Raw genomic sequence first — 25,950 nt, 5'->3', positions numbered from 1 at the left:
TATTCTTGGAATAGAGTGTGTTCTTTCATAGAAATGTGTCCTATCCAGCGGAGTCTCACCATGTATAAAGCGATTCAAGTTATGAAACAAATGCACTGTCAAAGCCAGGCCCCAGTGATTTTTCAGCTCACCAAATATGATCCAGACATCCACCTATGACATGATGAGTGAGGTCCATAGTGCTTTTGTTGAGTTTATTGTAGTTATTCATGTGACTAGGATAACATTTTTTTTTTAAACACTTCCATTACCACTGATGCTGAGCAGACAGATACATATGGTATGTACAAAAACACACTGACAATGCTCTCCAATGATCAGAATCTTAATTGAGAGATTTACAGATAAAACATTAAATGAGTAGATCTCATCTATACAGTTACAGGACCTCCAAAGAGATTTAGATTAAGTCCCAAATGGCACCCCATTCCCTAGTGCACTACTTTTACCAGAGCCCTTGGGCCCTAAAAGTAGTGCACTTTATAGGAAATAGGGTGCCATCTGGGATACAACCACATACAGTACTGCCAAAGCATGATACAAGCAAGCAAATAGTGGTGAACCAGCCCTGCTTGCCAGGAATGAGGATTATATCATGTGACATGATCAGACTAACTCCCAGACTTCCAAGCAGCTTCCTGTGTCCCTCACAGTCAGTTGAGTCACCCCTGGGGTGTGTTCATTAGGCCCCCAATGGAATGGCTATCCGGAATTGCAAATGCTTATTTTCCTATTGCAAAACATTTTCTGCCCTAATGAACATGACCCAGTACACAGTGTGATGGCACAGACAAAGGTCCTTTTAACATGGAGACTAGGTGTTCATCCCAAATGTCATCCTATTCCCTATATGGTGCACTATTTTGACCATGGCCCATAGGGTAGTGCATTATATAGGAATAAGGTGCCATTTGGGACTCTAACATGCATTTTTTTTTATGTTACAGGAAAGCATAACGTTACATCATTTGGTTCAGCTAATCAACAGATTTTTGGATACAAAAAACGGAAAAAAACGCTGACACTAAAATACAACAACATGTATGAGTAATTTTCTCCCTGAAGTCCCAGGACAGTGTCGTGAGTGCAACAAGGGTTTTTGCCTTTTCTCTGCCATGATTGGTGCAGAGGGAACCCAAGCGAGCACTTCCTGGGGTCACTGGCGCTTGGCCTTGTAGGGTCGCGAGCGTTTCCTGCGGTCTGGTTTCCTCTGTTTGTGTAAACGTCCGATGCTCACTCCCTGGCGACGACGCACAGAGATATTCTGCTCAACCAGACTGGCCAACATGCCTGCAGACAGAAAGCTGATCAGAGGAGAAATAACAATGACTGAACTCCATTGATTTGATAAAAGAGGTTCCTGTAAAATTGCCTGAGATATATATAAAAACATTTCCCGCATGAAAACCCTTGTCAGAGAAGAAAAAGCATAATTTATTAACTACTCTCAACCAGCATGGGTCTCAGACTGCACAGCAGGCAGTAGGGGTGAAATATAGAGATGTGCCATTAGTTAATATGAGTGAAAGGAGAGAGGGAGGTAGAGGAAAAGACAGAATGTGCATGAAAATCCACCTCGGTTGCTATACCAAAGGAAAGAGGTGGCCTTACCTTCTTGTGCCAGCATGGATATGAAGGTGCAGATGAACTCGTCATAATTATGGGTCCTCCTCTGGTCATCAATCTGGTCAGAACATGGGTGAACATTGAGATTGGCACACCAACATACAAAACCCACACACAAACTGCAGAACACAAACACGCCCACATAGATTTGGAGGTCTGTGATTAAATGTTTTAATGACTCTGCTTTAGAGCAACTACAATAACCTTGTATTTTTTCCTCTTCTCCACCTCCTCCTTTAGAAACACTTCATAGTTGGCGATGTCAGCCTCCACACACTTGAGCAGAGCAAGCAGCTCCTGCAGGAAACAAGTGAGAAACAAATTGTGACACACTCGCTCTCAATTCAGTTAAATTCAAGGGCTTTATTGGCATGCCAATTATATGTTAACATTGCCAAAGCAAGTGAAGTAGATAAAAGTGAAATAAAACAATAAAAATGAACAGTAAACATTACACTCACAGAAGTTTCAAAAGAATAAAAGACATTTCAAATGTCATATTATTAGCAAATAGTTCAAGTACAAAAGGGAAAATAAATAAACATGGGTGTATTTACAATGGTGTTTGTTCTTCACTTGTTGCCCTTTTGTGGCAACAGGTCACAAATATTGTGGTATTTCACCCAGTAGATATGAGAGTTTATCAAAATTGGGTTTGTTTTCGAATTCTTCGTGGGTCTGTGTAATCTGAGGGAAATATGTGTCTCTAATATGGTCTTACATTTGGCAGGAGGTTAGGAAGTGTAGCTCAGTTCCCACCTCATTTTGTGGGCAGTGTGCACATAGCATTTCTTCTCTTGAGAGCCAGGTCTGCCTATTGCAGCCATTTTCAATAGCAAGGCTATGCTCACTGAGTCTGTACGTAGTCAAAGCATTCCTTAAGTTTGGGTCAGTCACAGTGTATTCTTCCACTGTACTCTCTGTTTAGGGCCAAATAGCATTGTAGTTTGCTCTGTTTTTGTTCATTCTTTCCAATGTGTCAAGTAATTATCTTTTGGTTCTCATGAATTGGTTGGATCGAACTGTGTTGCTGTCCTGAGGCTCTGTGGGGTCTGTTTGTGTACAGAGCACCAGGACCAGCTTGCTTAGGGGACTTCATCTCACTGTAGGTAATGGCTTTGTTATGGAAGGTTTACATTGTACGCTGGGGATATTTTTGCAGAATTCTTCATGGAGTCTCTAAATTTGGTTGGTCCCTTTCTTGGTTGGTGAGCGGATCTATAACTGTATTTTTAGCCAGATCCTATTTGGTATGTCAAATTTTATGTTCCCTTTGATGGCATAGAAAGACGATATCACTGATATGCTTCCATCTAGACACAGTTGCCCTAGAGCACAAAAAAAATGATGCATACCTCGGCCTAAATATCAGCGTCACAACGAGCTGTTGCCTTGTCGCTCAGCTCGTTCACAGCTTTGTGAACGAGCTGTGGCGCTGATGTTAAAGCCGAGGTATGTATAGTTTTTTGTGCGCGCTGGGGCAATGGTGTCGAGATGGTATTTGTGGTCCTGGGAACTGGACCTTTTTTGGAACACCAACATTTTTGTCCTACTGAGATTTCCAGTCAGTCCAGGTCTGACATAATCTGTGCAGAAGATCCAGGTGCTGCTGTAGGCTATATCCTTACTCATTCCAGGGGTTTCATTTATTTTAACTCTTTTCTAAAATTATAGAAGAATACTTTAGACATCAAAACTATGAAATAGCACATATGGAATTATGTAGTAACCATATTTTATATTTTGAGATTCTTCAAAGTAGCCACGCTTTGCATTGATTAAAGATTTCTACACTTCCGCATTCTCTCAACCAGCTTCACCTGGAATGCCTTTCCAACAGTCTTGAGTTCCCACATATGTTGAGCACTTGTTGGCTGCTTTTGGTTCCCAAGCCATCTCAATTGGGTTGAGGTGATTTAATGCATTTGAATGCATTCCAGGTGAAGCTGGTTGAGAGAATGCCAAGTGTATGCAAAGCTTTCATCAAGGGACAGGGTGGGTACTTTGAAGAATCTCAAATATTTTGATTTGTTTAACACTTTTTTTGCTTACTACATGATTCTGTTTTATTTCAAAATGTTGATGTCTTCACTATTATTCTACAATGTAGAAAACAGTAAAAAACAGTGTCCAAACTTGACTAGTACTAATTATATGAACTCAGTCCCTTTTTCAGGACCCTGTCTTTCAAAGACAATTCAAATAACTTCACAGATCTTCATTGTAAAGGGTTTAAACGCGGTTTCCCATGCTTGTTCAACGAACCATAATCATTGAACATGCATCTGTTTGAAGAGTCGATAAGACACTACCAATTTACAGACAGTAGGCAATTAAAGTCACAGTTATGAAAACTTAGGACACTAAAGAGGTCTTTCTACTGACTCTGAAAAACACCAAAAGAAAGATGCCCAGGGTCCCTGCCCATCTGCGTGAACGTGCCTTAGGCATGTTGAAAGAAGGCATGAGGACTGCAGATGAGCCCAGGGCAATACATTGCACTGTCCGTACTGTGAGCTGCCTAATACAGCGCTACAGGGAGACAGGATGGACAGCTGATCGTCCTCCCAGTGGCAGACCACGTGTAACAACACCTGCACAGGATCGGTACATCTGAGCATCACACCCGCGGGATAGGTACAGGATGGCAACAGCTGCCCGAGTTACACCAGGAACGCACAATCCCTCCATCAGTGCTCAGACTGTCCGCAATAGGCTGAGAGAGGCTGGAATGAGGGCTCGTAGGCCTGTTGTAAGGCAGGTCCTTACAAGACATCATCTGGCAACAACGTCGCCTATGGGCACAAACCCACCGTCGCTGGACCAGACAGGACTGGCAAAAAGTGCTCTTCACTGACAAGGGGTCTCACCAGGGGTGATGGTCGGATTCGCATTTATCATTGAAGGAATGCACGTTACACCAAGGCCTGTACTCTGGAGCGGGAACGATTTGGAGGTGGAGGGTCCGTCATGGTCTGGGGCGGTGTGTCACAGCATCATCGGACTGAGCTTGTTGTCATTGTAGGCAATCTCAACGTTGTGCGTTACAGGGAAGTCACCCTCCTCCCTCATGTGGTACCCTTCCTGCAGGCTCATCCTGACATGACAATGCCACCAGCCATACTGCTCGTTCTGTGCGTGATTTCCTGCAAGACAGGAATATCAGTGTTCTGCCATGGCCAGCGAGCCCGGATCTCAATCCCATTGAGCATGTCTGGGACCTGTTGGATGAGGCCTAGGGCCAGAAATGTCTGGGAACTTGCAGTTGCCTTGGTGGAAGAGTGGGGTAACATCTCACAGCAAGAACTGGCAAATCTGGTCCAGTCCATGAGGAGGAGATGCACAGCAGTACTTAATGCAGCTGGTGGCCACATCAGACACTTACTTTTGATTTTGACCCTCCCTTTGTTCAGGGACACATTTCTGTTAGTCACATGTCTGTGGAACTTGTTCAGTTTATGTCTCAGTTGTTGAATCTTGTTTTGTTCATACAAATATTTACATTTACATTTAAGTCATTTAGCAGACGCTCTTATCCAGAGCGACTTACAAATTGGTGCATTCACCTTATGACATCCAGTGGAACAACCACTTTACAATAGTGCATCTAAATATTTTAAGGGGGGTGAGAAGGATTACTTTATCCTATCCTAGGTATTCCTTAAAGAGGTGGGGTTTCAGGTGTCTCCGGAAGGTGGTGATTGACTCCGCTGTCCTGGCGTCGTGAGGGAGTTTGTTCCACCATTGGGGAGCCAGAGCAGCGAACAGTTTTGACTGGGCTGAGCGGGAACTGTACTTCCTCAGTGGTAGGGAGGCGAGCAGGCCAGAGGTGGATGAACGCAGTGCCCTTATTTGGGTGTAGGGCCTGATCAGAGCCTGTTTTTACACATGTTAAGTTTGCTGGAAATAAACAGTTAACAGTGAGAGGGCGATTCTTTTTTTTCTGAGTTTATCACCAGATATGTTTCTAAGAAAGAGGGAAAGGACTTACTTTAGGAGAGTATTTTTCCCCAGATGGCTTGTTGCTTCCAACAGTTTCTGAGGAGATGACCTTTTCCATGCTGGGTTTGACCTCTGTTGCATCTCTGATCTCTTCCTCTTTCACATCCACTGATGGTCCCTCCTTCCCCTCCTCCTTCACTCCGTCCCCCTCTACTGCTGGATTGCTACCTTGCTCTTTTACCTTCTCTGGAGTGCCTGCCTTCTTCTCTTCAAGAGCTGTATCAGCTGTACAGGCAAGAAACAGACTTATTTAGCAGCTATAAACCAGACATGGGTTCAAATACTCTTAAAATCTTTCAAATACGTTGAGTGTTTGCTTTAACCTGCCTGGAATGCAATTAAGCACAGATAGTCTTAAAATAATTCAAATAGTGCTTGAACCCAGGTCTGGTTTCAACTCAGTGATATAGTCTTCCATATGCATCTCAAGAGCGGTGTGACTCTGGTATTAGATTAGTATAATCCAGGTATTAATATGGATAATGTAATTAGGTCTGAAGGTAAACAGATGCTCTTTGAAATGTAATTTACGATGATCTTAATCAAGTGCCCATGTTCGCTTCCCCACAGGTCCAACACCTCAATTTCAATCGCTCTCACCCACCCACGCACACACCCGTCCTTCCTCACCGGGTGGTGGTACAGTGTATATAACCCCGTCCTCCTGTAGGTGCAGCAGGGCGGTGCTGACGGAGGGCCCCAGCTCTCTGACGGCCCGGTTCTGCCTGGCATCCAGCCTCAGCAGACCCTCATCCTCCCCGAACAACACCCGGGACAGGTGGGATGCCACAGGGCTGGAGGGCCGCGTGGCCGCCTGGGAGCGGGCCGGGGAGCGCAGTGGTGAGTTGAAGGCGCTGCCGATCTCCGAGGCGGTGTCGGTGCTCTCGTTGCTGGGTGTGGGCGAGGGCTGGGAGGCGGCTGTGATCACGATGCCCCCAGTGCGGCCCTCGGTACGGACGGAGAGGGGCGTGGCCAGAGAGTCCTTCCTCTGGACTTCCTTCTTGAGTTTCTCGGCCAGGACACCGAGTGCCAGCTTGGTCTCTACGCCGCTGCCTCCCCCGACACGGCCTGTACGGGAACGCAGCACCCCTTTACGCCTGAACCTACACACACAAATGCACAAACATAACCAATACATTTCAAGCACTCCAATTGCTGGGTAGAGAACATTTTGATCCTAGTTCAGCACTCCTACACTGAGACGCTTTGTGAATACGGGCCCATGTGATGTGAAGGAGCTGACCTGGTTGGTGTGCCAAGCTCTTCCTCCTCTTCATCCTCATAGTCATCGTCATCAGAGTAAGGGGGCTGGGGCGCACCAGGCACCCGGGGACGACCTACCCCTGTCGCAAGGTCCTCATCCTCCTGTCAGAGAACAATCAGCGACCTTGCCAAGGCAAACATACAGTATTGGCTTCGAGTCAAATCCTAACTTGAGATAGGAGTATGTAAGTCAAGACTGTTGTAAAAATCATCATGCATTAGAGATTTGTATGGAAATGTTGAGTTGTGTCACATCAAAACCCTTCCCCCCGACCTGCATGGGGGACTTGGCGTAGTTGTGGTTGTCCAAGAAGGCTGGTAGGCGAGGGACGATGGGGCTGGTGACAGGCTGGGAGGTCCCCGCTCCCCCCAATGGGGCAGCTGGCTTCCCCATGGCTTTCCCCTTGCCTGAGGAGCTCGGGACCAATTGGGGCTGGGCTGCTGTGTCTGCACAACAGGGGAACAACATGGTCAGAGTCCATGAATGTCAATGTACCAGTTGAAGCACATCATACCCTGCAACAGGCAGCATCCCAAATGACACCCTATTCCATATATAGTGCATTACTTTTGACAGGGCCCTGGGCAAAGGTAGTGGACAATAAAGGCAATAGGGTGACTCATAAGACTCACATTCTCATGTCTATAAAGATAATCAACATTGGGGAGGTTCAGAGCTGAATTTAATACTTGTGGGAGGAGTCTGCTGAGCCCCCTGTGATGTAACAGGTTGAGGGTCCGCCTCTTCTTTTTTGATAGTAGGGGGTGTGTCATCTGAGGGGGAGGAGTCTGGCTTCTTCCTGTCCTGTACAAGCTCTGGCTGGGTGACCCTGATCAACTGAGGAACAGGTCACACTCATATCAAGTCAATCAGACAGACATTGTGCATGTCTGTATATCTGTGTGTATGCGTCTATGGGTGCATTCATTTTAGCTAACCAAGGGCACCAGGCAAGCTAATGCACCCACAGACACATATAAACAGATATACAGACACGCACAGTCTCACTGGGCGGTATCAGTGGGCTCCGTTGTCTGTGTCCAGACCTACTGTAGCCACTCCAGAACCGTTTGATAGTTATGTTTTCACACACACTTTAAATCATTTTACAGGTACTCTTATCCAGAGCAATGAAGGTTAAGTGCTTTACTCAAGGGCACATTGACAGATTTGTTTTACCTAGTCGGCTCAGGGATATAAACCAGCAACCTTTCGGTTACTGGACCAACACTCTTAACCGCTAGGCTCCCTGCCACCGTGCGCTCACACACGCACACACCCCTGTGTCTCCTGACCTGCTGTAGACCCTCCAGTACCATCTGTCTGTTCCTCTTCAGGATCTCCAGTTTTGACTCATACTTCACCCTGCGGTCCGGAACCACTGCCATCAGGTTGAAGCGGATATCATGGTAGGGCTCTCTGGGAGGGGCGATAAAAGTGTGTGTGAGAGAGAGCTAGAGTCTGAACATCTCATTCAGTGTTACTGAGGCAGGAGATTGGCCCCTGACTCACCCAGCCGTGGCCAAGCCAATCCTCTCCATAATGACCCGCCGTGCCTTATCCGTCCACTCCTCCTCCTCTCCCCATGGCCCTGAGAGAGCGAGAGAAAAATTAAAGTGTTTACAATTGACCCCCCTCTAAAAACTGCTTTATAGAGCCCATGAGGTCACTGGAGTGTACATCTAGTGCACATATGTCAGAGTCAAGGCCCGCGGGCCACATCCGGCCCGCGAGAAGGTTTTTTACGGCCCCTGGGATGATCTTGATTTATTATTAGAACCGGCCCGCAGACCGCAGCAAGCCGGCAGCCCGCAGATCTTTTACACGCACCAATACTACATTTCCCACAATGCAACGGTGACGCACCGAGCAGTAGGCTGCTTCATTTCAATATTTATTGGCACAGCAGTTGTCAGCATCACAGTAAAATTAACTTTCAGATACCCATCAAAAATGGCAAAACGGAAGGTGGACACTGAGAACCGGGGGTTTCAAACAAGGTGGGAGTCGGAGTATTTGTTCACGGAGGTAGCTGGAAAACCTGTGTGTCTTCTGTGTGGAGAAAGTGTGGCGGTACTGAAAGAGTATAATCTGAGACGACATTATGAAACGAAACACGCGGACAAAAACAAGAATATGGACATGGAACAAAGGCTACAAAAGGCAGAGGAATTAAAACGAGGCCTCAAATCTCGACAGGCTCTGTTCAAAAAAGCCAAATCACAAGGCCAGGCTGCTGTCAAGGCCAGTTTTATTTTGGCAGAAGAGATCGCTAAATCAGCCCGGCCATTTACGGAGGGGGATTTCATCAAAAACTGCATGATTAAAGTTTGTGACGAAGTTTGCCCAGAAAAAAGGCAACTCTTTTTTAAATGTGAGTCTGAGCAGAAACACCATTGCCGAGAGAGTAGACCAGTTGTCCATCAATCTAAAAGAGCAGCTTGTGAAAAAGGGAAAAGATTTCATTGCATATTCCTTGGCTGTGGATGAGAGCACCGACATTTCTGACATTGCCCAGTTGTCAATTTTCATCCGCGGAGTGGACTCCAGCCTAAGCGTGACAGAGGAGTTTTTGGCTTTACGTCCTATGCATGGCACAACTACGGGGCATGATTTGTATGAAGAGGTGTCAAGATGTGTAAATGAGATGGAGCTGCCTTGGGAAAAACTTGTGGGTTTGACAACCGACGGAGCACCTGCGATGTGTGGACACAGGAGCGGACTGGGGGCGAAGATACGGGAAAAGATGCAAGAGGAAAACGCGACAGGTGAGCTGACAGCTTATCATTGTATCATACACCAGGAAGCGTTGTGCGGTAAAGCCTTGAAAATGGAGCATGTAATGAGCATCATCACGCGCACAGTTAACTTTATCAGAGCCAAAGGTTTGAATCACCGCCAGTTCAAGGCATTTCTGACGGAGTTAGAAACGGAGCATGGTGATTTGCCTTATCACACAGAGGTGCGATGGCTAAGCCAGGGAAAGGTGCTTCAAAGATGTTTCGAGCTTCGTGAGGAGATTTGTCTGTTCTTGGACAGCAAAGGGAAAGACACAACACAACTCCGAGACTAAATGTTTCTGTGTGAAATGGCTTTTCTGTGTGACATTACGAGTCATCTGAATGCAATGAACTTGCAGCTGCAGGGTCGGGATCGTGTCATCTCTGATATGTACAGTACAGTGAAGGCATTTAAAACCAAACTGACTCTGTGGGAGACGCAGATGCGGAAAGAAAATTTGAGCCACTTTCCCAGCTGCCAGACCATGAAAGAGAAGCTCTCTACCAGTGCGTTCCCGAGCGCACAGTTGGCTGATAAAATAGGTATGCTTGCCGCTGACTTTCGACGCCGATTTGCTGACTTTGAAGCACAAAAAGCAGGTTGGAACTGCTCGGTAACCCATTTGCTGTTGACGTGGAAAGCTCACCACCAAACCTCCAAATGGAGTTGATTGACCTCCAATGCAATGATGCACTGAGGGCAAAATATGCGGCAGTGGGTGCTGCGGAGTTCGCCCGTTTCCTCCCCGACACAATGCCCCAGCTGCGCATCCAGGCTGCTCAAACGTTGTCTGTTTGGCAGCACATACCTGTGTGAACAACTGTTTTCTTTGATGAACTTGAACAAAACATCACACAGAAGTCGACTTACTGCTGAACACCTCCACTCAATTCTGAGGATTTCCTCAGCTCAGAGCCTTACCCCGAACATTGATGAACTTGTGGAAAAGATGGGACACCACCAAGTATCACCCTCAACCTCAAACAAGTGAACATTACTGTGCAATCACATATTTAGAGTTTTTACTCAGTTCAAGTTTAAAAGTTAAAGTTTAATATTTGTTTTCACTGCATGTTACTTCTCCTTAAACAAAGTGTTGTTTTTGATTAATAGATTTTTGCACTTTATTTTATTGTATTTCAATCCAATTATATTTTAAAAATATTTCAGTTGAGTGGATGATAGAAAATTGCTATTGTTTTTTTCTTTGAAGTAAATTTAGCCCACTTTTGCTAAAATAGAAAATATAGGCTACTGATGGTGCCTTGAATACCGGTTTCTTTCATTTAATGTTCATGTTATGGGGATTTTTATATAAAGGAAATTTGTCTTTTGTGTCTGTTGAAAATTAAAGATTACTGACAGAGCCATAAGAAAATATTGCTTTATTTATCTGATCATATTGGAATATATTTGTTAGGTTTTCAGTAGGTTCAATTAGGTTCACTAGACTATATGCGTCATTTAAAAATTTTTCAATGAACATTCGAACAGTCCGGCCCTCGGCTTGTAGCTAAATTTTTTATTTGGCCCTCCGTCCATTTGACTTTGACACCCCTGATCTAGTGTGTCCCCCAAATGGCACCCTATTCCCTATATAGTGCACAAACTTTGACCCTAGCAGAACTGGCCAAGAGTAGTGCACTATACCTGGAATAGGGTAGCATTTGGGAAACAGCCATTGTAGTCTAACAGTAGTCCTCAGGCGTTATATCGTTATATTATAAAGCCACGCTGTAGATTAGAGAAGTCAAGGTGCTTTGAAGACGCCAGGCTGTCTCAACGTGAGTTAGTGGTACAATGCTGCTTCTCTAAATCCATCACAGTTTGCAGTTCTTACCGTGGTCAATGGGGTACGCCTTGAGGCCGTCTAGCTCAAACAAGCGGTCTTTGATGGGCACGTAGCTGACAAAGTGGAATGCCTCCATGGTCCGCACGGCGCTAATCCCGTTCTGCTTCTCCGGCAGGTGCCTGGGCTCCGGTCTCCATGGAAAGAGAAGGAAGAGGTGTGAGAACTGGACAGAGCTGAACGTCACTGGTAGCCCTTTCCATTCACTGCCCGCAACCTTGTTCTGTACACCTCCAAAACAAAGGTCATGTGGTTTGGAAAGAAGATTAATGCTCCTCTCCCCATAGGTGTGATTACTACCTTTGAGGGTTTTGAGCTTGATTGAGGTAGTCACCTCATACAAGTACTTGGGAGTATGGCTAGACGGTACACTGTCCTTCTCTCGGCACATATCAAAGCTGCAGGGTAAAGTTAAATCTAGACCTGGTTCCCTCAATCATCTGCCAAACTAACCCTGATTCAGATGACCATCCTACCCATGCTAGATTACGGAGACATCATTTATAGATCAGCAGGTAAGGGTGCTTGCAAGCAGCTAGATGTTCTTTACCATTCGGCCATCAGACTTGCCACCAATGCTCCTTATAGGACACACTGCACTCTATACTCCTCTGTAAACTGGTCATCTCTATATACCCGTCGCAAGACCCACCGGTTGATGCTTATTTATAAAACCCTCTTAGGCCTCACTCCCCCCATCTGAGATATCTACTGCAGCACTCATCCTCCACATACAACACCCGTTCTGCCAGTCACATTCTGTTCAAGGTCCCCAAAGCACACACATCCCTGGGTCGCTCATCTGGAACGAGCTGCAACAAACACTCAAACTGGACAGTTTTATCTCAATCTATTCATTCAAAGACTCAATCATGGACACTTTTACTGACAGTTGTGGCTGCTTTGCGTGATGTATTGTTATCTCTACCTTCTTGCCCTTTGTGCTGTTGTCTGAGCCCAAGAATGTTTGTACCTTGTGCTGCTGCCATGTTGTGTTACTAACATGTTGTCATCTGTTGCTGCCATGCTATGTTGTTGTCTTAGGTCTATATAGTGGTGTGTTTTGTCCTAGATTTTTTATTATTATCATTTTAATCCCAGCCCCCGTAGGAGGCCTTCTGCCTTTTGGTAGGCCGTCATTGTAAATACGAATTTGTTCTTAACTGACTGACCTAGTTAAACAGATAAATAAATGCAATACCAGTCAATCGTGGTGGCAGTGCCACATTTGTATAGAGCAGGGTCGTATTCGTTAGTGCACAGCATAGCAAAACATTTTGCAACGAAAAATGAAAACAATCGTTTCTTATCGGACAAGTTCAGGTAGGTCATTTGCTGTTTCAGTCTTTTCTTGTGAATAAAACCTAGTGCTAGACCCAGAATGAAGGGGCATACACAATAGGGAGAGACAGGTGCAACAGTGCCTCCTACCTGGCATGGCTGTTGTGTGCTTTAGCCAGCTCTGGGGCATTTCCAATGGCGTAGCCTTTACTCTGAAAGAAATAAAATACCATAATGTAAAATTGATTAATCACGACACCACAGTAAAAAGAGAGAGGTGTGTGGTGTGTGTACACCTCACCTCTGGGCCGAAGCCTTTAGTGAAAGTCTTCATGCGACTGAGGGTAGTGCCCAACTCAACCCCACTACAGTTCAGGAGCACACTCAGAAGTGCATGGGTGGCGCAGGAGTTTGGGATCAGCTGGACACAAAAATAATAACTGAAAGGAACTCAATGGCATAAAAAGAAAAACAATGCCTTCCTAGGACACCGTCGGCACAGTAGGACATGACGGAATGCACCACTTTCTGACAACAATATACAGCGTCTTCGGAAAGTATTCATACCCCTTGACAAGTCCACATTTTGTTACAGCCTTACTCTAAAAAATTATTTTTTATTATCCTCAGCCATCTACACACAATACCACAAAAATCCAAAGCGAAAACATTTTTACTAATTTATACAAAATTTTAAAAAACATTTCAGAGCCTTTGCTATGAGACTCAAAATTGAGCTCAGGTGCATATTGTTTCCACTGATCATCCTTTAGATATACAACTTGATTTGAGTACACATGTCGTAAATTCAATTGATTGGACATGATTTGGAAAGGAACACACCAGTCTATATAAAACGTCCTACAGATCACAGTGAATATAAAAGGAAAAACCAAGCCATGGAGGTCAAAGGAATTGTCCGTAAAGCGCAGAGACAGGACTGTATCAAGGCACAGATCTGGGGAAAGGTACCAAAACATTTCTGCAGCCCTGAAGGTCCCCAAGAACACAATGTCCTCCATCATTCTTCCTAGAGCTAGCGGTCTGGCCAAACTGAGCAATTTGGAGAGAAGGGCCTTAATCAGGGAGGTGACCAACAATGGGATGGTCACTGAAAGAGCTCCAGAGTTCCTCTGTGGAGATGGGAGAACGTTCCAGAAGGACAACCATCTATGCAGAACTCCACCAATCAGGCCTTTATGGTAGAGTGGCCAGATGGAAGCCATGCCTCAGTAAAAGGCACCTAACTTGCTTGGAGTTTGCCAACAGGCACCTAAAGACTCTCAGACCATGAGAAACAAGATTCTCTGGTCTGATGAAACCAAGATTGAACGTCACTTCTGGAGGAAACCTGGCACCATCCCTACGGTGAAGTATGGTGGTGGCAGTATCATGCTGTGGGGACGCGGCCCACGCTTGGATTGCGTCCTAACTGACAGGTCGCTCCTACCAGGTGGCGTGGCGAGAATCTGTCTCCTCACCACGCGCTCTCACCACTGGTGTCCCCCAGGGCTCTGTTCTAGGCCCTCTCCTATTCTCGCTATACACCAAGTCACTTGGCTCTGTCATAACCTCACATGGTCTCTCCTATCATTGCTATGCAGACGACACACAATTAATCTTCTCCTTTCCCCCTTCTGATGACCAGGTGGCGAATCGCATCTCTGCATGTCTGGCAGACATATCAGTGTGGATGACGGATCACCACCTCAAGCTGAACTTCGGCAAGACGGAGCTGCTCTTCCTCCCGGGAAGGACTGCCCGTTCCATGATCTCGCCATCACGGTTGACAACTCCATTGTGTCCTCCTCCCAGAGCGCTAAGAACCTTGGCGTGATCCTGGACAACAAACTGTCGTTCTCAACTAACATCAAGGCGGTGGCCCGTTCCTGTAGGTTCATGCTCTACAACATCCGCAGAGTACGACCCTGCCTCACACAGGAAGCGGCGCAGGTCCTAATCCAGGCACTTGTCATCTCCCGTCTGGATTACTGCAACTCGCTGTTGGCTGGGCTCCCTGCCTGTGCCATTAAACCCCTACAACTCATCCAGAACGCCGCAGCCTGTCTAGTGTTCAACCTTCCCAAGTTCTCTCACGTCACCCCGCTCCTCCGCTCTCTCCACTGGCTTCCAGTTGAAGCTCGCATCCGCTACAAGACCATGGTGCTTGCCTACGGAGCTGTGAGGGGAACGGCACCTCAGTACCTCCAGGCTCTGATCAGGCCCTACACCCAAATAAGGGCACTGCGTTCATCCACCTCTGGCCTGCTCGCCTCCCTACCACTGAGGAAGTACAGTTCCCGCTCAGCTCAGTCAAAACTGTTCGCTGCTCTGGCTCCCCAATGGTGGAACAAACTCCCTCACGACGCCAGGACAGCGGAGTCAATCACCACCTTCCGGAGACACCTGAAACCCCACCTCTTTAAGGAATACCTAGGATAGGATAAAGTAATCCTTCTCACCCCCCCTTAAAATATTTAGATGCACTATTGTAAAGTGGTTGTTCCACTGGATGTCATAAGGTGAATGCACCAATTTGTAAGTCGCTCTGGATAAGAGCGTCTGCTAAATGACTTAAATGTAAATGTAAATGTTTTCCAGCAGCAGGGACAGGGAGACTAGTCAGGATTGAGGCAAAGATGAACGGAGAAAAGTACAGAGAGATCCTTGAAGAAAACCTGTCTTTGGGACAAGTCTCTGAATGTCCTTGAGTGGCCCAGCCAGAGCCCGGACTTGAACCCGATCGAACATCTCTGGAGAGACCTGAAAATAGCTGTGTAGCAACACTCCCCATCCAACCTGACAGAGCTTGAGAGGATCTGCAGAGAAGAATGGGAGAAACTCCCCAAATACAGGTGCGCCAAGCTTGTAGCGTCATACCCAAGAAGACTGGAGGCTGTAATCGCTGCCAAAGGTGCTTCAACAAAGCACTGAGTAAAGGGTATGAATACTTATGTAAATGTTTTTTTTCAATAAATTAGCAAAAATTTCTAAAATCCTGTTTCTGCTTTGTCATTATGGGTTATTGCGTGTAGATTGATGAGGAAAACATTTTGTTTTATACATTTTAGAATAAGGCTGTAACCTACCAAAATGTGGAAAAAGTCAGGGGGTCTGATAACTTTCCAAAAGCACTGTAGCCTCCATGCATTCAAATATGTATTAAGGCAAACTGACTGCCCTGAACCGTACAGTGTAGTCAAGGATTAAACAGACTCACCTGGTGGGCAAAGAACATGTCATTAACAATGTCATCATCAATGACAGAGGTCTCATCCACCAAAGTGGAGACTTTCCTCCTCGACCTTCGCTCCTCGATCCACTTGAACAGGAAGATGAAGCCATACACAGGGCTGGGGGGGGGGGGGGGGGGGGGGGGAATAGGAGTTAGTCAACAGACAACAGTCCACAGATTTGGGTCTCTCATACACAGTGGGGTTCATTTACATTAGTAAGGCTTTCAAAGAGATTGTCAGTGTGAAATAGTGCACTACTTTTGACCAGAGCCCTATGTAGGGAATAGGTAGCCCTTGAACTTGAGTATGTTCCATTACACATACCAATAATGCTACATTTACATGGTACACAGCAAACCAGATGTCTGTTTTCAATGACAGCATGATGGTAAATGCTGTCGAGGCTGGCAGTGAATGCTGGAGTTCAAATATCTGCCATAGCCTTGTTTTCTACTGGATGTTTGTTTACTGAAATCACCATAGCAACATACTGATTTTTTATAACTAAACCAAGATAGACCACAGCCCATTGTTTCAAATGAGAACAAATTAGTCATACTAGGCAGAAAAAGCAAAGAGCTGGTCAGAGCCAAGTACGAGCTTGCGTTAGGGAACGCCTACTTTGAAGTGCATGTGCGCAATAACTCAATTCACCTTTACTCTCCGAAACATGGTGTGATGAAGAAAACATACAGGAACTCAAATCCTTCTGTTCACCTGATTTAGAATTCCTCACAATCAAATGTAGACCGCATTATCTTCCAAGAGAATTCTCTTCGATTATAATCACAGCCGTATATATCCCCCCCCAAGCAGACACATCGATGGCTCTGAACGAACTTTATTTAACTCTTTGCAAACTGGAAAACATTTATCCGGAGGCTGCATTCATTGTAGCTGGGGATTTTAACAAAGCCAATCTGAAAACAAGACTCCCTAAATTTTATCAGCATATCGATTGCGCAACCAGGGGTGGTAAAACCTTGGATCATTGTTACTCTAACTTCCGCGACGCATATAAGGCCCTGCCCCGCCCCCTTTCGGAAAAGCTGACCACGACTCCATTTTGCTGATCCCTGCCTACAGACAGAAATTAAAACAAGAGGCTCCCACGCTGAGGTCTGTCCAACGCTGGTCAGAACAAGCTGACTCTACACTCCAAGACTGCTTCCATCACGTGGACTGGGACATGTTTCGTATTGCGTCAGATGGGAATATTGACGAATACGCTGATTCGGTGTGCGAGTTCATTAGAACGTGCGTCGAAGATGTCGTTCCCATAGCAACGATAAAAACATTCCCTAACCAGAAACCGTGGATTGATGGCAGCATTCGCGTGAAACTGAAAGCGCGAACCACTGCTTTTAATCAGGGCAAGGTGTCTGGCAACATGACTGAATACAAACAGTGCAGCTATTCCCTCCGTAAGGCTATCAAACAAGCTAAGCGTCAGTACAGAGACAAAGTGGAATCTCAATTCAATGGCTCAGACACAAGAGGCATGTGGCAGGGTCTACAGTCAATCACGGACTACAAGATGAAATCCAGCCCAGTCACGGACCAGGATGTCTTGCTCCCAGGCAGACTAAATAACTTTTTTGCCCGCTTTGAGGACAATACAGTGCCACTGACACGGCCTGCAACGGAAACATGCAGTCTCTCCTTCACTGCAGCCGAGGTGAGTAAGACATTTAAACGTGTTAACCCTCGCAAGGCTGCAGGCCCAGACGGCATCCCCAGCCGCGCCCTCCGAGCATGCGCAGACCAGCTGGCCGGTGTGTTTACGGACATATTCAATCAATCCCTATACCAGTCTGCTGTTCCCACATGCTTCAAGAGGGCCACCATTGTTCCTGTTCCCAAGAAAGCTAAGGTAACTGAGCTAAACGACTACCGCCCCGTAGCACTCACTTCCGTCATCATGAAGTGCTTTGAGAGACTAGTCAAGGACCATATCACCTCCACCCTACCTGACACCCTAGACCCACTCCAATTTGCTTACCGCCCAAATAGGTCCACAGACGATGCAATCTCAACCACACTGCACACTGCCCTAACCCACCTGGACAAGAGGAATACCTATGTGAGAATGCTGTTCATCGACTACAGCTCGGCATTCAACACCATAGTACCCTCCAAGCTCGTCATCAAGCTCGAGACCCTGGGTCTCGACCCCGCCCTGTGCAACTGGGTACTGGACTTCCTGACGGGCCGCCCCCAGGTGGTGAGGGTAGGCAACAACATCTCCTCCCCGCTGATCCTCAACACGGGGCCCCACAAGGGTGCGTTCTGAGCCCTCTCCTGTACTCCCTGTTCACCCACGACTGCGTGGCCACGCACGCCTCCAACTCAATCATCAAGTTTGCGGACGACACAACAGTGGTAGGCTTGATTACCAACAACGACGAGACGGCCTACAGGGAGGAGGTGAGGGCCCTTGGAGTGTGGTGTCAGGAAAATAACCTCACACTCAACGTCAACAAAACTAAGGAGATGATTGTGGACTTCAGGAAACAGCAGAGGGAACACCCCCTTATCCACATCGATGGAACAGTAGTGGAGAGGGTAGCTAGTTTTAAGTTCCTCGGCATACACATCACAGACAAACTGAATTGGTCCACTCACACTGACAGCATCGTGAAGAAGGCGCAGCAGCGCCTATTCAACCTCAGGAGGCTGAAAAAATTCGGCTTGTCACCAAAAGCACTCACAAACTTCTACAGATGCACAATCGAGAGCATCCTGGCGGGCTGTATCACCGCCTGGTACGGCAACTGCTCTGCCCTCAACCGTAAGGCTCTCCAGAGGGTAGTGAGGACTGCACAACGCATCACCGGGGCAAACTACCTGCCCTCCAGGACACCTACACCACCCGTTGTTACAGGAAGGCCATAAAGATCATCAAGGACATCAACCACCCGAACCACTGCCTGTTCACCCCGCTATCATCCAGAAGGCGAGGTCAGTACAGGTGCATCAAAGCTGGGACCGAGAGACTGAAAAACAGCTTCTATCTCAAGGCCATCAGACTGTTAAATAGCCACCACTAACATGGAGTGGCTGCTGCCAACACACTGTCATTGACACTGACCCAACTCCAGCCATTTTAATAATGGGAATTGATGGAAATGATGTAAATATATATATATATATATATCACTAGCCACTTTAAACAATGCTACCTTATATAATGTTACTTACCCTACATTATTCATCTCATATGCATATGTATATACTGTACTCTACATCATCGACTGCATCCTTATGTAATACATGTATCACTAGCCACTTTAACTATGCCACTTTGTTTACTTTGTCTACACACTCATCTCATATGTATATACTGTACTCGATACCATCTACTGTATGCTGCTCTGTACCATCACTCATTCATATATCCTTATGTACATGTTCCTTATCCCCTTACACTGTGTATAATACAGTAGTTTTTTTTGGAATTGTTAGTTAGATTACTTGTTGGTTATCACTGCATTGTCGGAACTAGAAGCACAAGCATTTCGCTACACTCGCATTAACATCTGCTAACCATGTGTATGTGACAAATAAAATTTGATTTGATTTGATTTGATTTGAACAAAAAATAAATAAAAATAGGGCACTTTAGCAAAGGGTCTAGAAAATGCAAAGCAAAGTCTACAAAATGTTGTCCTCTCTGTTCATAACAGATTATAGTTTTGGGAAGAGAACTGTATGGAGAGCAAATGTTCCATTGATGAGAAAATTTGCAGGATGTCGGCCAAAAGCCATCTCGTTCCAGCTTCTCCAACTGCGGGACACTTCGCTTCCTCTCACTACCATATTTGGTAGTGTGTGGAAACGCCAAGAGGATGCTTCACATCTATACATCCGGTGAAATATCTGTCTCACTGCTCTGTGCCGGCTTGCTTATGCAGTCACCGTCTTTCTTGCCCCGCTATGCTGCCTTGTATGACGGTTTTTGCGACCCACATCTAAACACAGCATAAGTCATTGTACAAAAGATGCGTTTGTACAAGTGAGTTTTGTTACGATGCAGTCTGAACAATTCATCCCAAAGGTGTTCGATGGAGTTGAGGTCAGGGCTCTGTGCAGGCCAATCAAGTTCTTTCACACCGATCAACAAATCATTTCTGTATGGGCCACGCTATATGTAGGGGGGAATTGTCATTCTGAAAAAGGGAAAGGGCCTTCCCCAAACTGTTGCCACAAAGTTGGAAGCATAGAATCATCTAGAATGCCATTGCATGCTGTAGCATTAAGGTTTCCCTTCACTGGAACTAAGGTGCCTTGCCCAAACCATGAAAAACAGCCTCAGACCATTACTCCTCCTCCACCAGATTTTACAGCTGGCACTATGCAATGGGGCAGGTAGCGTTTTCCTGGCATCCGCCAAAACCGAATTTGTTCGATGGACTGCCAAATGGTGAGGCATGATCCATCACTCCAGAGAACGCGTTTCCACTGCTCCAGAGTCCAATGGTGGCGAGCTTAAAACCACTCCAGCCGAGGCTTAGCATTGCCCATGGTGATCTTAGGCTTGTGTGTGGCTGCTTGGCCATGGAAACCCTATTTCATGAAGCTACCGACAAACAGTTATTGTGCTGACGTTGCTTCCAGAGGCAGTTTGGAAATTGGTAGTGAGTGTTGCAAACGAGGGCAGATGTTTATTACGCGCTACAGAACTCAGCGGTCCCGTTTTGTGATCTTGTGTGGCCTACGACTTTGCGGCTCCTAGATGTTTCCACTTCACAATAAGGGCACTTACAGTTTGACCGGGGCAGCTCTAGCAAGGCAGACATTTGATGACCTGACTTGTTGGAAAGGTGGCATCCTACGAGGTTGCCACATTGAAAGTCACGGAGTTCTTCAGTTCGGACATTTATACTGCCAATGTTTGTCTATGGCAATTGCATGGCTGTGTGCATGATTTTATACACCTGAAATAAACGAATCCACTCATTTTCAGGGGTGTCCACATATTTTAGTGTATACAGTTGAAGTCAGAAGTTCACATACACCTTAGCCAATTACTTTTAAACTCAGTTTCACAATTCCTGACATTTAATCCTAGTAAAAATGCCCCGTCTTAGGATCACCACTTTATTTTAAGAATGTGAAATGTCAGAATAATAGTAGAGAATGATTTATTTCAGCTTTTATTTCTTTCATCACATTCCCAGTGGGTCAGAAGTTTACATTCACTCAATTAGTATTTGGTAGCATTGGCTTTAAATTGTTGGGTCAAACGTTTCAGGTAGCTTTCCACAAGCTTCCCACAATAAGTTGTGTAAATTTTGTCCCATTCCTCCTGACAGAGCTGGTGTAACTGAGTCAGGTTTGTAGGCCACACACACCTTTTCAGTTCTGCCCACACATTGTCTATAGGATTGAAGTCAGGGCTTTGTGATGGCTACTCCAATACCTTGACTTTGTTGTCCTTAAGCCATTTTGTCACCACTTTGGAAGTATACTTGGGGTCATTATCCATTTGGAAGACCCATTTGCGACCAAGCTTTAACTTCTTGACTGATGTCTTGAGATGTTGCTTAAATAGATCCACATCATTTTCCTACCTCATGAAGCCATCTATTTTGTGAAGTGCACCAGTCCCTCCTGCAGCAAAGCACCCTCACAACATGATGCTGCCACCTCCGTGCTTCACGGTTGGGATGGTGTTCTTTGGCTTTTTCCTCCAAACATAACGATGGTCATTATGGCCAAACAGTTATATTTTTGTTTCATCAGACCAGAGGACACTTCTCCAAAAAGAACAATCTTTGTCCCTATGTGCAGTTGCAAACCATAGTCTGGATTTTTTATGGCGGTTTTGGAGCAGTGGCTTCTTCCTTGCTGAGCTGCCTTTCAGGTTATGTCGATTTAGGACTCGTTTTTCTGTGGATATAGATACTTTTGTACCTGTTTCCCCCAGCATCTTCACAAGGTCCTTTGCTGTTGTTCTGGGATTGATTTGCACTTTTTGCACCAAAGTACGTTCATCTCTAGGAGACAGAACGCGTCTCCTTCCTGAGCGGTATGACGGTCCGATGGTGTTTATACTTGCGCACTATTGTTTGTACAGATGAACGTGGTACCTTCAGCCATTTGGAAATTGCTCCCAATGATGAACTAGACTTGTGGAGGTCTACAATTTTTGTTTTCTAAGATCTTGGCTGATTTCTTTTGATTTTCCCATGTCAAGCAAAGAGGCACTGAGTTTGAAGGTAGGCCTTGAAATACATCCACAGGTACACCTCCAACTGACTCAAATCAGAAGCATCTAAAGCCATGACATAATTTTCTGGAATTTTCCAAGCTGTTTAAAGTAGAGGTCGACCGATCATGACTTTTCAATGCAGATAACGATTATTGAAGGACCAAAAAAGGCCGATACGAATTCATCGGCCAATTTTTATTTTTAACATATTTGTAATAATGACAATTACAACAATAATGAATGAACACTTATTTTAGCTTAATATAATACATCAATAAAATCAATTTATTCTCAAATAATGAAACATGTTCAATTTGGTTTAAATAATGCAAAAACTAATTGTTGGAGAAGAAAGTAAAAGTGCAATAAGTGCCATATAAAAAAGCTAACGTTTAAGTTCCTTGCTCAGAACATATGAAAGCTGGTGGTTCCTTTTAACATGGGTCTTCAATATTCCCAGGTAAGAAGTTTTAGGTTGTAGTTATTATGGGACTATTTCTCTCTATACTATTTGTATTTCATATACCTTTGACTATTGGATGTTCTAATAGGTACTTTAGTATTGCCAGCCTAATCTCGGGTGTTGATAGGCTTGAAGTCATAAACAGCACAATGCTGGAAGCAGAGCGAAGAGCTGCTGGCAAATGCTCTTGCATTTGTGTGGTGTTTGAATTAATGCTTACGAGCCTGCTGCTGCCTACCACCGCTCAGTCAGACTGCTCTTTCAAATCAGACTTAATCATAATAACACAGAAATACGAGCCGTAGGTCATTAATGAGAACTTGTTCTCAACTAGCCTACCTGGTTAAATAAAGGTGAAATAAAAAAAAGAAATGAATATGGTCAAATCCGGAAACTATAATTTCGAAAACAAAACGTTAATTTTTTTCTGTGAAATACGGAACCGTTCCGTATTTTATCTAACGGATGGCATCCCTAAGTCTAAATATTGCTGTATGTCATAATTATGTACAATTCTGGCAAATTAATGACAGTTTTGTTAGAAAGAAATGGTCTTCACACAGTTCACAACGAGCCAGGTGGCCCAAACTGCTGCATATAACCTGACTCTGCTTGCACAGAATGCAAGAGAAGTGACACAATTCCCCTAGTTAAGACATTTGTGTTACAAGGCAATATTAACTAAATATGCAGGTTTAAAAATATATACTTGTGTATTGATTTTAAGAAAGGCATTGATGTTTATGGTTAGGTACACATTGGTGCAATGTGCTTTTGTGCTTTTTTTTTTTGCGAATGCGCTTGTTAAATCACCCATTTGGTGAAGTAGGCTGTGATTCAATGATAAATTAAACAGGCACGGCATCGATTATATGCAACGCAGGACAAGCTAGATAAACTAGTAATATCATTAACCATGTGTAGTTAACTAGTGATTATGTTAAGATTGATTGTTTTTTATAAGATAAGTTTAATGCTAGCTAGCACCTTAACTTGGCTCCTTGCTGCACTCGCATAACAGGTAGTCAGCCTGCCACGCAGTCTCCTCGTGGAGTGCAATGTAATCGGCCATAATCGGTGTCCAAAAATGCTGATTACCGATTGTTATGAAAACTTGAAAATCAGCCCTAATTCAAATTGGCCATTCAGTTTAGTCGGTCGACCTCTAGTTTAAAGGCACAGTCAACTTAGTGTATGAAAACTTCTGACCCACTGGAATTGTGATACAGTGATTTTGATAAGTGAAATAATCTGTCTAAACAATTGTTGGAAAAATTACTAGTGGCATGCAAAAAACGATAGTTTGTTAACAAGAATTTAGTGGAATGGTTGAAAAACTTGTTTTACTTACTCCAACCTAAGTGTATGTAAACTTCCGACTTATACTGTATAGTGTCTTTCATATTAGCAATAAATAACTTTCAAAAAATACAATTATAAATTGATACACCTTTATATGGTTAGTGTTCCCACGCAGCAATGTTACAGCACGTGTTTACGGAAGACAGAGGGACCACCTGTGCTAGCTATCTATCTAGATAACTCTGAAACACCTGTGTGTAATGGAAGAAGGCCGCCAGAAACGTGTTGTCACTGAAAAATACTGTTGGCTATAATGTCAGTTAAAACACTAAGTGTGTATTTTGCATTTGAAATTAAAGTAGAGGGCTTTATGTTTCTATAACCGTACAACAACTGTGTATCAATTCACGTTTAGATGGCGCATTTGGCTGTTTTGGCAGACAGAGCCAGCCTACATCTGAAAATAACATAAGGGTATAAAGATAGGCTCCTTAAGAATACATCTTTGGCTAGAGAATAGGGTGCCATTTCAGATAGTGACAGTAGCCTGATTAGCATGACTCCATACCTTGGACACTTGCTTTGTAGGTCGTATATCTCCTCTACCTGGACCCCCTTCACACCTACATTATAAACACACATGCAAAACACACAAAGGGATGCTCAAAGTATGTGCTGTTCAAACTTATCTAGTACATGTTACTTTAACAACCAGCCTGTCAAATCAACTCACCAAAATCCTCCACCAAGAGCGTGAACAGCCCTACAAACACCATAGAAAACCCACAAGTTAATGAAGCGTTTAACACTACGGCATCGACCATAGAGATTATTATTCCTCCTTGTGCAACTGGCTAAGGAACAATATAGCTATTAACGTTAGCTGTGGTAATGACATACGACTAATAACGTTAATTGCTATTATTAAACGTGTTGATGCGTTTAGTGACAGTAAAACATGGATTATAAAACATTTCGATTACAGATTATATTTGACAACGAATTGGGTAATGTTAGCTAGCGTTAGCTTCTTACCCGGGTCACTCTCGAGCTCCAGCCACCCTTTGTTCATTTTTGCATGTACAGTCAATCGATATTAAATCTAGTCCGCCAGTCCATATTTATAGAATCACTAAATATAATTTATCCAATTAGCTAACGGAACGAAGAAAAATGCATTTCTAAAACGTCGTAGCTAGTTGAGAGATAAACACAAAAGAATGACAGCTCGGACGCCTGAAATCTACGTAATTTAGATGCGACTTCGATAGAGTCGCGTTCAAGAGGGTTTCCACTAGATAGCCGACCTAAAAATTGCTCTATTATACAAATCCATGAAAACAAAATGTGCTTTTTGGTCTTAATATAAGGTTAGGGTCAGGTATACGGTTAGCGGTGTGGTTAGGTTTAAAATCAGATACATTTTAGAAATAGACGGGGTTGAGACAAACAGTACAGTGGGAAACTGGTTTAGCCATAATTATGACTTTGTGGCTGTGGTAACTAGTGACGACCGTCATTCAATCCATTTATCCAGCAGATGGAGCCATGATATACTTTCTCGTGTACATTTATAGGCAAATTACATAAATGCTCTAATTACTATGCTATTATCATTGAGTCAATTTTTTCGTGTTGCTAGGTACAACACAAACTTAAATAAAATAGGAATTTTGGGCCCTGCCTGAAAGCAGTTTTGGGCTGCTTTTAAACCGTTTTGGGAATTCGAGTGTTCCTCCGGAACTATGTTCTGGCGTGTTGTTTTTCCATGCGTGCAGGGAACATTGTTACTGTTACCCTTGAAGAAACTGTGAGGGGGGAATCAAAAAATAGCTAGCTACACTGTTTATAAAAAAAAAAAGATTAATCATTAACATATCGTCACTATTTCCTAAGGAAATGCAAAATGTAAGTACATAGTTTGGCACCTTT

At 44.5% G+C, this 25,950-nt stretch overlaps 2 protein-coding genes across 2 annotated transcripts in view; one reads left to right on the top strand and one right to left on the bottom strand.

The window, feature by feature from the left end:
* Positions 1-180: 180 nt before the first annotated feature.
* LOC124027954 (ubiquitin carboxyl-terminal hydrolase BAP1-like) lies at positions 181-25,386 on the bottom strand. Its single transcript, XM_046340158.1, has 17 exons — positions 25,054-25,386; positions 24,752-24,781; positions 24,587-24,641; positions 16,024-16,156; positions 13,105-13,224; positions 12,954-13,015; positions 11,514-11,656; positions 8,405-8,483; positions 8,188-8,311; positions 7,582-7,729; positions 7,166-7,338; positions 6,872-6,993; positions 6,259-6,731; positions 5,618-5,853; positions 1,831-1,923; positions 1,612-1,684; positions 181-1,290 (listed from the first exon to the last, which is right to left on the bottom strand). Exons 1-17 carry the CDS (start codon positions 25,088-25,090, stop codon positions 1,157-1,159), a joined length of 2,235 nt encoding a protein of 744 aa, XP_046196114.1. The 5' UTR covers positions 25,091-25,386; the 3' UTR covers positions 181-1,156.
* A 393-nt stretch (positions 25,387-25,779) lies between these two features.
* Positions 25,780-25,950, top strand: part of LOC124027944 (helicase ARIP4-like) — a 35,468-nt gene continuing 35,297 nt past the window's right edge. Inside the window, exon 1 of the mRNA XM_046340154.1 lies at positions 25,780-25,926. The gene's annotated coding sequence lies outside the window, so the exon portion shown is untranslated. The remainder of the gene's footprint in view (positions 25,927-25,950) is intronic.

Source organism: Oncorhynchus gorbuscha, linkage group LG03, assembly GCF_021184085.1.
Source record: "Oncorhynchus gorbuscha isolate QuinsamMale2020 ecotype Even-year linkage group LG03, OgorEven_v1.0, whole genome shotgun sequence".
NCBI lineage: Eukaryota > Metazoa > Chordata > Actinopteri > Salmoniformes > Salmonidae > Oncorhynchus > Oncorhynchus gorbuscha.
This window is presented reverse-complemented; position numbering and strand designations above follow the sequence as displayed.